The following is a 12,527-nucleotide window of genomic DNA, read 5'->3' on the forward strand; positions in this document are numbered from 1 at the left end:
ACCCCTCCCTCCTCCTCTAAGCCAACTGTGTCATTGCCTCCTGAACCCCCAGGAAGTCAGGCCTAGTCACTAGAAAAAGTGACAGAGAAGTTGGTGCAACTTTGAATTACCCAGGAAGTGCTTTGTGTCCTGGGGAGGGGCCTGGGCGTTAGAGGAGTAGAAATGGGCTAGCAATGGATTTTCTGTCTCCTTAGTGTAAGCTTGATGTGGCTTCTGATTTTGTTTCAAAGTGTTGGGAATTGTTCCAGATACCTGAGTGCTCCCAGCAAGCATAGTTAACGTGGTTACCACAAGTATACATGACCAGAAGTTTGATAGTTTCTGTAGGTGAGGAGTTTCCTTGGTGTAGTATTTTACTTTTCAGTTCATGTGTTCATATAAAATTAAATATAATTTAAAATTGTAGAGGAAAAACCATTTCCAGTCATTACAGTATACTGCCTAGTAACAGGCCTGGTGAGCAAAATGCAGGCAGAGAAGGAAAATTTCCTGTGTGCAGCATGAAAAGACTATCAACCAGGGTGCCTGGGTGCGGGCTCAGTCGAGTAAGCGCCCGACTCTTGGTTTTGGCTCAGGTCATGATCTCACAGTTTGTGGGATTGAGCCCTGTGTCAGGCTCTGCAATGACAGTACAGAGCCTGCTTGGGATTCTCTCTCCCTCTTTTCTGCCTCTCCCTCGTGCTCTCTCTAATAAATAAACTTTAAAAAAAAAAAACAAAACCATCACCAGCAAACCAAGTAACCCTATGGTCCTTTATTTATTTATTTAAACATTTTTTAACGTTTATTTATTTTTGTGATACAAAGAGAAAGTGCAAGTGAGGGAGGGGCATAGAGGGGGAGACACAGAATCTGAAGGAGGCCCCAGGCTCTGAGCTGTCAGCACAGGGCCCGGTGTGGGGCTCAGACTCAGGGACTGTGAGATCATGACTTGAAGTCGGACACTTAACCAACTGAGCCACCCAGGCGCCCCAACCCTATGGTCCTTTTGTGAGCAAAGTGTGGCTGTATTTTTATAAGATAAGGTATGAGAATTTTAAAAGCCATTTAATATAATTGTTCATTTATTTAGTGAGCTTTTTCCAAAATAAATAAGACAAAATAAATAAGATAGTCGCTTACCTTGTGAGTGAAGCAATATAAAAAAAAATCGATAATAACATTACTACCCTAAGACTTTTCTTTCTTTCAACTACTCCTGTGAGCATCTAGATATATTTGTGCTATGAAAAATTATTTTTACAGAAACCTCAGTTTTAAACTAGTTGTGGCTGTATTTTAACAGTTTGTTCCTCTTAGAATATATTTTTTAAATGCCTCAGTACTGATAGAAATATTTATCTGTTGTTAAGCTGATAATATGTAAGCTGATAGCATTATTGATTGTATTAGCTCATTTTTATCTATCTAGGAAATCATGGATCGGATCTACAAAAATGTCATGAATAAAGTGAATGAAATGAGTAGTTTCCAGCGCAATCTGTTTATTCTGGCCTATAATTACAAAATGGAGCAGATTTCAAAAGGGCATGGCACCCCTCTGTGTGACAGGTAAGTGACACTCCCTCTGTTTGATAGCTTGCCATTTTGTTCAAATTACAAGCCCAGTTCATTGAGATAGTTATAAGAAATTTGTTTTAAAACGTCAAAGGGGGGCGCCTGGGTGGCTTAGTTGGTTAAGCGTCCGACTTTCGCTTAGGTCATGATCTCGCGGTTCGTGGGTTCGGGCCCCGCGTCGGGCTCTGTGCTGACTGCCAGCTCAGAGCCTGGAGCCTGTTTCAGTCTGTGACTCCCTCTCTCTCTGACCCTCCCCTGCTCACGCTGTCTCTCTCTCTCTCTCCTAGAAATAAATAAAAACATTTAAAAAAATAAAAAAAAATAAAACGTCAAAGGGACTCTAAAAATCCATCCTGCGTAAGAATATAAAGCAATTAAAAAAGATTGCAATATTATTTGAAAAAATGTTTCATGTACAGTTTTACTGTATTTAACAGTGTGCTTCTGAGGCACCTGGGAGGCTCAGTCAGTTTCACATCTGACTCTTGAATTCGGCTCAGGTCATAATCTCTCTTGGTTCGTGAGATCGAACCCTGTGTCCAGCTCTGCACTGGGTGTGGAGCCTGCTTGGGAGTCTCGGTCTGCTTCTCCCCTCTGTCTCTGTCCATCTCTCTCGTCCTCTTCTCCATTCTCTCTCGCTCTCAAAAAATATGTGCTTTTATTTTCTGTTGACGTGTTATGTGATTTTAGTTGATTGTTTCTCTTTGCTTTTAAATTTATTTCAATATAAATATAAAATAATAAATAACATGAGTAAATATGAGTAAGTGTTTTGTGTTTAAAGTGTCAAATGACAGGTTTTATCACCAACCTGTTATTCTTTGCTTTTGTAGTGCTAATAGAGTTAAGTAGATTTAATTGTAAAATAATTTAGAAATTAGAAAACAAAGGATGACATTTAATTTTTTAAAATTTATTTCTTATTTTTATATTTTGGGGAGAGAGTGCAGACAGGGAGAGTTTAAATGGAGAGTCCTTAAGCAGGCCCCACACTCAGAGCGGAGTCTGATGTGGGGCTTGATACCACAGCCCAGGATTATGACCTGAGCTGCAGTTGAGTCAGACGTTTAACTAACTGAGCCACCCAGGTGCCCCCCAACATTTAATTTATTTTTTTATGAGAATATTAATACAGTTTTCAGATGCTCCATGTTATTTAAAAATTTAGGTTTTTTTCTGCCTTATTTTAGTTTTCTTCTTAGATATATAACCTACTTTGTAAAACCTGTTAATATATTTTTTAAATAACTGGCAATTTTATTCATTCATTCATTCATTCATTCATCCATTTAAAATGTTTGTTTGTATTTGAAGGAGAGGGAGAGGCAGAGCATGAGCCAGGGAGGGGCAGAGAGAGAGGGAGACACAGAATCCGAAGCAGGCTCCAGGCTACCAGCTGTCATGTCAGCACAGAGCCCAATGTGGGGCTTGAACCCACAAACCGTGAGATCATGACCTGAGCCAAAGTCAGACGCTCAACTGACTGAGTCACCCACGCGTCCAAAGTCTGTTAACATATATTAGTGTAATATAATGATGTTAATAATGTTAATGTTAATATTAAAATAACATTATATATTTTTTAATGTTTTTAAAAAATTTTTTTAATGTTTTTTATTTCTTTGAGAGAGAGACAGCATTAGAAGAGGAGGGTCAGAGAGAGACAGAGACACAGAATCTGAAGCAGGCTCCAGGCTCTGAGCTGTCAGCACAGAGTCCGATGTAGGGCTCGAATCCACGAAACGTGAGATTGTGACCTGAGCCGAAGTTGTACGCTTAACCGACTGAGCCACCCAGGCGCCCCTTAATGTTTATTTTTAAGAGTCAGAGTGTGAGCAGGGGTGGGGCAGAGAGAGAATGAGACACAGAATCCAAGCAGGCTCCAGGCTCTGAGCTGTCAGCACAGAGCCTGATGCGGGGCTTGAACCCACCAACTGTGAGATCATGACCTGATCTGAAGTCGGACGCTTAACCAACTGAGCTACCCAGGTGCCCCTGTTAATAATTTTTAAAATAACTGCTGCTTGGTTTTCACCTTTTCCAGAGTTATATTGGGGAGAAGGAAAAACAACCCTTATTATCTTTTTGATAAAGGTTAGCAAGTAATCTTTTTATTAGTGTATTTTCAGAAATATTTTAATTAGATACTTGAATTATTTTCTTTTTAATTTAGCAGACATTTTATTTTTCATTCATTCATTCATTTGAGAGAGAATATGCAATTGGAGGAGAAGGTCAGAGAGAGCGAGCGAGAAAGAATGTTAGGCCGACTCCATGCTCAGCATGGAGCCTGGAGCCCTACATGTGGCTTTAGCCATCGTGACCTGAACCGAGATCAGGAGTTGGACACTCAACTGACTGAGCCTCCCAGGTGCCCCATTAATTTAGCAGACATTTTACAACAATAGACACTCTAGAATCCAGCGAAATTTTTAAAAAGAGTTAGGTTATACAAATATGAACACATTTCTGAAAAAGTAAGGTAAAAAAAAAATAATTTGCTTAAAAAAATTTGTTTTTACTGTTTATTTGTTTTTGAGAGAGAGTGCAAGTAGGGGAGGGGCAGAGAAAGGAAGACACAGAATCCAAAGGAGGCTTCTTTAGGCTCTAAGCTGAGGCGCACAGAGCTTGAAGTGGGGCTCGAACTCATGAACTACGACATCATGACCTGAACTGAAGTCAGACACTTAACTGATTGAGCCACCGAGTCGCCCCCAAAATAATTTGCTTTTAATGCTGGATTAAGGAGCATCTTGGTGGCTCAGTCGGTTAAGCATCCAACTTCGGCTCACAGTTCATGGGTTCAGGCCCTGTGTCAGGCTCTGTGCTGACAACTCAGATCATGGAGCCTGCTTCAGATTCTGTGTCTCCCTGTTTCTGCCCCTCCCCCACTCATGCTGTCTCTGTCAAAAACATTAATGCTAAATTAAAAGCATTGTGTTAAGATACAACAGGATTATTCAGTATTAATGTGTATTACATAATATAAAACTGAATTGCTCTGGCCGTAAGCAAGGATTTGCCGTCACTATACACCTGACAATTTTGAATTCACGTATTACTTGAAAAGTTCTTAAGAGAAAAAAAAATCATTATGTTCTTTACTTGGTTGAACTTATAACAATTAAATAGTGGGCCAGAGAATCTCTTGAACAGGCTTTTTGGCCTTAGGTGAGCCTGACTCTCAAAATCTCACATATCAAAATTGGGAGACTACTTTGGAAAATCCCATTCAGCTTTGAAATCTTGTGATTTTCTAATTTTTTTTTTTCTTTTTTTGAAGGTTTATTTTCCGAAAAGTACGCGGCCTGCTGGGCGGGAACATCCGGCTTCTGCTGTGTGGAGGCGCCCCACTTTCTGCAGCCACACAGCGGTTCATGAACATATGTTTCTGCTGTCCCGTCGGGCAGGGCTACGGGCTCACGGAGTCCTCCGGGGCCGGGACGATCACGGAAGGTTGGTGGCGTCCACACCCGCGCCGTGTGGTGGTGTCGTTTCCTGCGGTGGGTAGGAGAGCGGTTAAGTTATTCGTGTGCAGGATAATGGCGATTATGGATACCATATTTAGGCTGTATCAGGTACATCCAATAGTCAGAAATTAAAGGAGTTTTTCCTGTTAGACTACGATGTGTCGTTTAGAAGCTACTTAGTGTTCTGGAAAAGAAGTTGTAGTACCAAGCATTGGCTGTATTGGAGACATTTATTTTCTTATATCAGCGAATAAATTCTTTTGTGTAGGAAAATAAGCATGTTTTGTGTAGTTGTTTAGGTGTGTATATTAAAGCTTGAACTCAGAAGTGGTTTATGGGAGTGGTCTGTGAGAAACTAGATTCAGTTCAGGAAGATATAATTTCCAGGATATGAGAAGATCAATTCCAGGGTAATTTCCATCTAACGGTGACATGGTCGAGGAGGCAGTCCACTATCCAGGTGGCTCCCAGGTGCCTCTGTCCCTTTTATGGAGGATCATTATTTTGTTTGTCACTGCTAGGAAAAGCTGCTTTGTATTTTCTAGGTACTGATAGATACTCAAGCTCTTTACTGATCATTTCCCCTTATTTGGCTGAGGTGTTTCAGTGGTCCATTCCTATGTCAGGTTTATCTTGCATTACTTCTGTAGTTTTCTGTTTTCAGTGATCTTTTCTGTATTCTGGAAGCTACTTCTAAGTCTTGTTTTGCAGGAAATAAACAGGCAACTTAAATACGTGTACTTCTGCTTCCTTTCTTCTGAGCATCCTTACATCTTCTGTTTTTAAGATTCACATTGAATGTGATTAATCAGTTACAATTTGTTATAAATAAAACAACCTATAAAGTATTAATGATAAGCCTTTTATGTCTGATATTTGAATGTCCCTGAAGAGGAAACATAACACAGCAGTAATTCACAGTAGTGGTGTATGCTTTTCCCAGATCCTTGTGAGTTACCCTTAATCTCCAGCCTGGTCTCTGGACTCTCCCTGCATGAATTTAAACAGGTGATAGCATACGCTGGCGTCAGAGAGGCTCTCTGTGAAATAGTGGTGGATGGGAGGGAGAAGGTAGGAGAGGTTATTTGTGCTACAAAGCCGTCAGGTCTAATAAGAAAGAATAGGTTTAAACCATTGTGAGCCATCATCCTTGTAAGATCGGGGCCCTAGACTCAAGAAGCTGTCAGCCACTGCCGTGAGCGGAGTGAGCCCCGAGGTGAGAAGATACACGGTGGGTGTAAGGGAGGGGTCTGGGGGACCCAGAGCAGGCGTGGCCGTCTCACGGACCCCACTTGTTGCTGCCGGGAATGTGGACCCTGTTTCTCCTGGAGATTCCACGCTTCTGTGTAGTGTCTTGGTTTTCAGATGTCAGTGACCAATTCAGAGTCAAACCACAGAACTCCGTGCGGGCCACACGGCTTGTGCTTTACCAGTTTGGGACTCCTGCTTTTAAAGATTCTCTGGGGATGTCAGAGCTTTGGGATAAATCATCGCTTTTGGTAATTTAGAAAAGTGAGACCGTTTATTAGCCACTATAATCAAATACTTACTTGGTTTCGTTTGCATCTTAGTGTGGGACTACAACACCGGCCGGGTGGGAGCACCATTAGTCTGCTGTGAAATCAAACTGAAGAACTGGGAGGAAGGTAAGTACCCCCCACAGAGCATCAACTGGTGTAACATCAGACCTTAAAATGAGAGTCGTGCTTCATTTTCTTCCTTCTGTTAGAATACAAAATTATCCACGAGTGCTTGTGTCTTTGTGATAGAACTGCTTTATCTGGAACCACGTAAATGCATTTATTTTGCTTGTTTCAGGGATGATTCTGAAGAAATAGAATTGTTTTCATTTTGGATATTGTCTTACTACATAAATGCAAATAAGTATGGCAAAAACTTGAAATCTGCTAAATGAATAATGTCAATAAATTAGAATGATCATAAATTTATTGTGTAGAAGCAAAACCATGAAATGTAATCTGGGAAATGGAAGATTTTTACATTTTTTTTCTTTTCTTTTCCCCGAGGACATCAATCTAGAATCATCAGAAGGAAATTTTTACTGTAATTTCATAAAAACCTGTTGTTCATGCCATTTAAGTACTAATCACTTTTTAAAAATTTTATTTGTTCCAGTCAGTGTGTATACATTATCACTGATTGGGTTAGGTGCACTTTTCTTTTTTGACATAAAGATTCGGAGGGTTTGATGTCATATTCCACTTATTTTTTTAGCAGAATTATGAAAATGTTCAATAAATTTAAACTTGGAATCATTCCGAAATCATCTGTTAGGCATAAATCTTTCAAATATAGTGTAATTTGATTTTATATACAGAGCTGTGTTTTATTAAATACATGATTTAGTACTTTCATCAGATATATGAGAAGCTCTACAGAATCCCTAAAGGAGTTTACCCGTGTAGTCTAGGTAGTTATTTAATGCCGCAAGTGTTGGATTTTTGAGTATAATTATTTTCCTCAGAATATCAGTTTTAAATGTCTAAGTGCTTATGGTTCAGCAATTGAAAATTTGTACCTCATTTTATGTTAATGGGTTTTGCTCATTTCTACTGTCTGCCTTACTTCCTTTGGGAAGCTCTCGTTGGATTAAAATCAGATGTTGCTACATAGAAACTAATAGTTTCAGATTTTCACATGATGTATATANCAGCGTGAGCAGGGGAGGGTCAGAGAGAGAGGGAGTCACAGACTGAAACAGGCTCCAGGCTCCAAGCTGGCAGTCAGCACAGAGCCTGACGCGGGGCTTGAACCCACGAACCGCGAGATCATGACCTATGCGAAAGTCGGACGCTCAACCGACTAAGCCACCCAGGCGCCCCTAAAGAATTTATTTAATAGTACAGAAATTAGGGTCTCGTTTTACTGCGTACTTTCACTTTTAGCGTAACTATTGTAACGACCTGAACAAATAGCAGATGACTGGGAAGGGCCAGCGTTCGTCTGTATGAACGGTGTTCCTGTCTGCCCTGTGCCCCCTCCCCAGATCGTAAAAAGGACCTTGTGAAACTCCAGGCAGGAGAGTATGTTTCTCTTGGGAAAGTAGAGGCAGCTCTGAAGAACCTGTCACTCATAGATAACATCTGTGCGTATGCGAACAGGTAAGAAGGTGGGACTCCTGCCGCTGCTTTTACTTAAAATGTTTTGTGCGCTTTTGGCATTTCCTTCCTAGACGAATCTTCTTGGTCAAATTATACTAAGAACTCTTCCTTCTTCTCTGTCGTCTCTGGGAAAGGCCTCTTCTGGCCTAGTCTAGACCCTCAGCCCGCCCTTGTGCTCTCCCGCTGCCTTCCTCTGTGTCCCTCTTTCCTGCTTTACGCGGCCCTGCGGTGTCCTGGGTGGGAGGGAGCTGGAGAAGACCGCGCCCTCCTTCCCGCTGCCCCGGCGCCCCAGCTGCCCCAGAGCCAGGCCGGAGCGGAGCGCAGGGGAGACGGGAGCTGGGGGAGCCGAGTCAGCAAGCCGAACTCAGCTCAGCGCCGACTCTCCTGCTTCAAACTCGGGCCTGCTTGGCGCCCGGGCCGGGCCGAGGGCTCCGCCTTAAGCGACGTTAGGTTGTGGCCTCACACATAGCATCTCTAGTCTGTAATGATAATAGAGGCAGCTGGGGAGGAGAGTTTAAAGTAAAAAATCCCCAGGAAATGTAATTTTGCGAAATGTGCTGGAATCCGAGCCTGGCACCGCGGTGTTCTGTGGGATGCTTATTCTCCGGTGTTCACGGTCAGCTGCTTTGCGGGCGGCCTAGGAACCTCACCACTGCAGTTGATAAAATAGAGATTATGAAAAAATAGAATCTGTCAAAGCCAACTTAGAAACTTTAGGGACTTTGAAGATGCACTGCACTGAACTATAAATGACTCTGCCCTTTAATTAGCTGTTAAAGGGTGTTTTCTTTAGATACTGCAGTTCTGGGTTTCACGTGTGTGCTAGTAACCAGACCACCCTCCCCGGCGCTGCCTGCCCTTGCGTACCGCCGTGGGTGGGCCACCTCAGGCTCAGTCACCAAATTCTCATGGCAACAAAATAAAAAAATATAACCACATTACTTTCATTTGCTGCCAAATTTTCTTAGACACTTTTTTTTAAATGTTTATTTTTGAAAGAGAGAGAGAGTGAGCAAGCACGAGTGGGAGAGGGAGACACAGAATCCGAAGCAGCTCCAGGCTCTGAGCTGACGGCACAGAGCCCAACGTGGGGCTCGAACTCACAGACTGTGAGGTCATGACCTGAGCTGAAGTCGGTCACTTACCTGACTGAGCACCCCCCAGCCCCATCTTTAGATGTATCTTCTAATTTACATTAGCTTTTGTTTTTGTTTAGCCAGTTGATGTGAATTGTTAATTTTTTAAAAGAATTTTCTAATATTTGTAATTTTTTAAAAAAGATGTATGTGTGGAACTATTGATAACTAGTCGCACATGTCTGAAATTTGTCATGAAGCCTCAGATTAGGGCGTGTTTAGCTGCGAGCTCTGCCCGAGCACTGGAGCCCAAGATGCGTCAGGCACTAGCGGTGGCCGTCGCGTGGAATAATTGTGCGAGTACCAAGTACGCTTAGCATGTGTCCTTTCACGCGGTCCCGGGTTGATTACAGCAGCGTCCATGACCTTGGGAAGCTCAGTTCCTTAGCCGCGTTGTCCTTCCTGTATCGCAGTTACCATTCCTACGTCATCGGATTTGTCGTGCCAAATCAGAAGGAACTGACGGAACTCGCCCGGAGGAAGGGCCTCCAGGGGACGTGGGAGGAGCTGTGCAACAGCTGTGAGATGGAGAACGAGGTGCTCAAGGTGCTTTCCGAAGCTGCTGTTTCAGGTGAGCGAGTGTTAGGCGGACTCTAAGGACTCAGAGGCGAGAGCGCTTGAATTTCCTTACGCTGTTGAATCCCACGGCTCGTGTGACGCCATTTCCTGGTGTTGCCCTGCCGTTAGATGGAGGCCCACGCTGGTGAGGCCCGCATCCCGGCGCGTCCACAGGACACCCATGTCACCTGCTCCCGCGGCTGACGTGCGCGAATCACAAGGTCCTGGTCTCTGCAGCTTCTTGCCCTACTTCCCTCAGCTGTTTCTTGGCCACCCGGAACTGTCCAAGACTCTCTTGCGTTTTCTGCGCTGTTACTGTCCTGGGAATTGCTTATGCGGATGGGCCCAGTAGAGAGAGAGAGCGCGAGAGAGAGGGCGTGAGAGAGGGTGCGCGCGCGCCCTGTACTGTGTGTGTGTATGGGCCCTGTACTGTGTGTGTGTGTGTGTGTGTGTGTGTGTGTGTGTGTGNGTGGTTCTGCTTTGGGTTGGTGAATAATGCTGCTCTGAACATTCAGATACAGGTTTTGTGTGACACGCACCCTTCCCTTGGGAAGGTACTTAGGAGTGCGGTTGCTGGGCCCGTGTTGACTTTGTGTTGAACCTTTGGAGGAAGTGCCAGACTGTTTACTGAATATTTCTTCCCAGAGATTTCCCAAACCATTTTCTAAAATGGTGACATCCTCAGCATTCCCGCCAGCGCTGGGTTCCTGTTTCCCCGCGGCCTCGCAGTACTTGTTGGCCACTGTTCATCCCTTGGATTCTAGCCATCCGAGTGGGTGTGAAGTATGGTGTCTTGTGGGTTTGCTTTATATTTTCCTGGTGGCTAGTGATGTTGAGAATCCTTTCTTGTATTTATTAGCTATTGTATCTCTTCTCTAGAGAAATGTCTGTTCAGAGCCTTTGCCCACTTTTTAAGTGGGATTGCCTTTTTATCATGGAGTTGTACAGGTTCTTTATATATTCCAGACACAAGGCCTTTATCCAGTCAGCAGTTTGTAAATATTTTTTTCCTATTCTGTGGGTTGTTTCTACTTTTTGAAAATTATTTTGTGTGTGTGAGAAAGAGAACAAGTGGAGGAGGGGCAGAGAGGGAGACAGAATCCCAACGTGGGGCTCGATCCTGTGAACTCTGAAATCATGACCTGAGCTGAAATCAAGAGTAGGATGCTTAAAGGGCTGAGCTACCCACACATCCCTGTGTTTTCCTTTTTTTGATGGGATCCTTTGAAGTACAAGAGTTTTAATTTTGAAAAGATAATTTTTTTTTCCCTCTTTTTGATGTAGGGCTCCATCTCCTGATTGTGAGTTGTGAGCTCATGACCTGAGCTGAAATCTGATGGTAACTTGCTGAGCCACCCAGGCGCCCTATATGCCGATATCTTAACCAAATCTAACTCATTCTGTTGGTGGTCAGATGGATTTTTTAAAATAACTTTTTGCTACTATAATTCTCATACTTACCTATGTTTTGTCTGTTTGTTTTTACTTTTAGCGTTTTTGAGGGATGGATTATTGTAGGTGAGATTCGGAGATGTTGGTTTTGTGTATGTTGCCGGATGCCCAAAGACTGGGGAAGTTCAGCTGTTGGCTAAGAATTATAATTGTACATTTTTCATCCCTTTGCATTTATGTTTTGTTTTGTTCTTTTCTTTTTCCCCCACTCAGCGAGTCTAGAAAAATTTGAAATTCCAGTAAAAATTCGTTTGAGCCCTGAACCGTGGACCCCCGAAACTGGTCTGGTGACAGATGCCTTCAAGCTGAAACGCAAAGAGCTTAAAACACATTACCAGGCGGACATTGAGCGAATGTATGGAAGAAAGTAGCTCTTCTCTTTGAGCCTGGGCTGCTCCAGGGAGCTCGGATCAAACAGGAAAATACTTGAAGTGCATGTCTCCAGCTGTGAGGCAAACCCCGTTCTTCATATTAAAACCTAAACTGTTACTTCTCATGACGTCGCCATTTTTACTGACAGGATTAGTAAAACATTAAGACAGCAAACTGGTGTCTGTCTCTTCTTTCTTCCCCCTTTTTCCAGCTTACCTTCCCACCTGGGACTGCCCTTGTCAGCATGAGGACTTTTGGAATCATTTTGGGGAACGGTGATTTTAAAACCTCAAGTTTTTAAACATGATTTATATGTTCTGTATAATGTTTGAGTTTGTAACTTTTTAAAGTTTGGATGTATAGAGGGATAAATAGGAAATATAAGAATTGGTTATTTGGGGGGCTTTTTTTACTTACAGTATTTAAAAAATGCAAGGGTATGGATGTGAAATTATGTAAATTCAGACGCTTATTGAATCAAATCATTGTTGAACAAAAGATCTGTTGCTGTGTAATTATTGTCTTGTATGCATTTGAGAGAAATAAATATACCCACACTTATGTTTTAAGAAATTGAGACCTTGTGAATATATGCCTGACAGCGTCTTCTTTATATATTTATTTTTTATTAGGGAAACAAAGAAGTTTGGTTGGTGCTGCATGACACAAACTAGCGCTAGGATGTTAGGCTCGGTAGTGAAGACAAACACACGGCAGGTGTAGCCCAATGGATGATTAGTCCCCAGTAGCTCACCTTCAGAATGTTCAGGATCTTCTAGGTGGCTTGGAAGATAGGAAAATATCTAAGCTTTTTTTTTTTTTAAGAGTTGGAAGCAATGGTAAAAGTTGGAGTGGAATTT

The 12,527-nt window shown here is 42.6% G+C and overlaps 1 protein-coding gene across 1 annotated transcript in view; it reads left to right on the plus strand.

Moving 5' to 3' along the window:
• ACSL3 (acyl-CoA synthetase long chain family member 3) overlaps positions 1-12,244 on the plus strand; it is a 44,564-nt gene extending 32,320 nt beyond the window's left edge. The window contains exons 9-15 of the mRNA XM_077748574.1: positions 1,412-1,551; positions 4,841-5,013; positions 6,599-6,715; positions 6,757-6,817; positions 7,979-8,149; positions 9,699-9,856; positions 11,509-12,244. Of these exons, the coding sequence (XP_077604700.1) occupies positions 1,412-1,551; positions 4,841-5,013; positions 6,599-6,715; positions 6,757-6,817; positions 7,979-8,149; positions 9,699-9,856; positions 11,509-11,666 (978 nt within the window). The 3' untranslated portion in view covers positions 11,667-12,244. The remainder of the gene's footprint in view (positions 1-1,411; positions 1,552-4,840; positions 5,014-6,598; positions 6,716-6,756; positions 6,818-7,978; positions 8,150-9,698; positions 9,857-11,508) is intronic.
• Positions 12,245-12,527: the final 283 nt, after the last annotated feature.

The sequence above is a fragment of the Crocuta crocuta genome, unplaced genomic scaffold (assembly GCF_008692635.1).
Source record: "Crocuta crocuta isolate KB4526 unplaced genomic scaffold, BGI_CrCroc_1.0 scaffold229, whole genome shotgun sequence".
Taxonomy (NCBI): domain Eukaryota; kingdom Metazoa; phylum Chordata; class Mammalia; order Carnivora; family Hyaenidae; genus Crocuta; species Crocuta crocuta.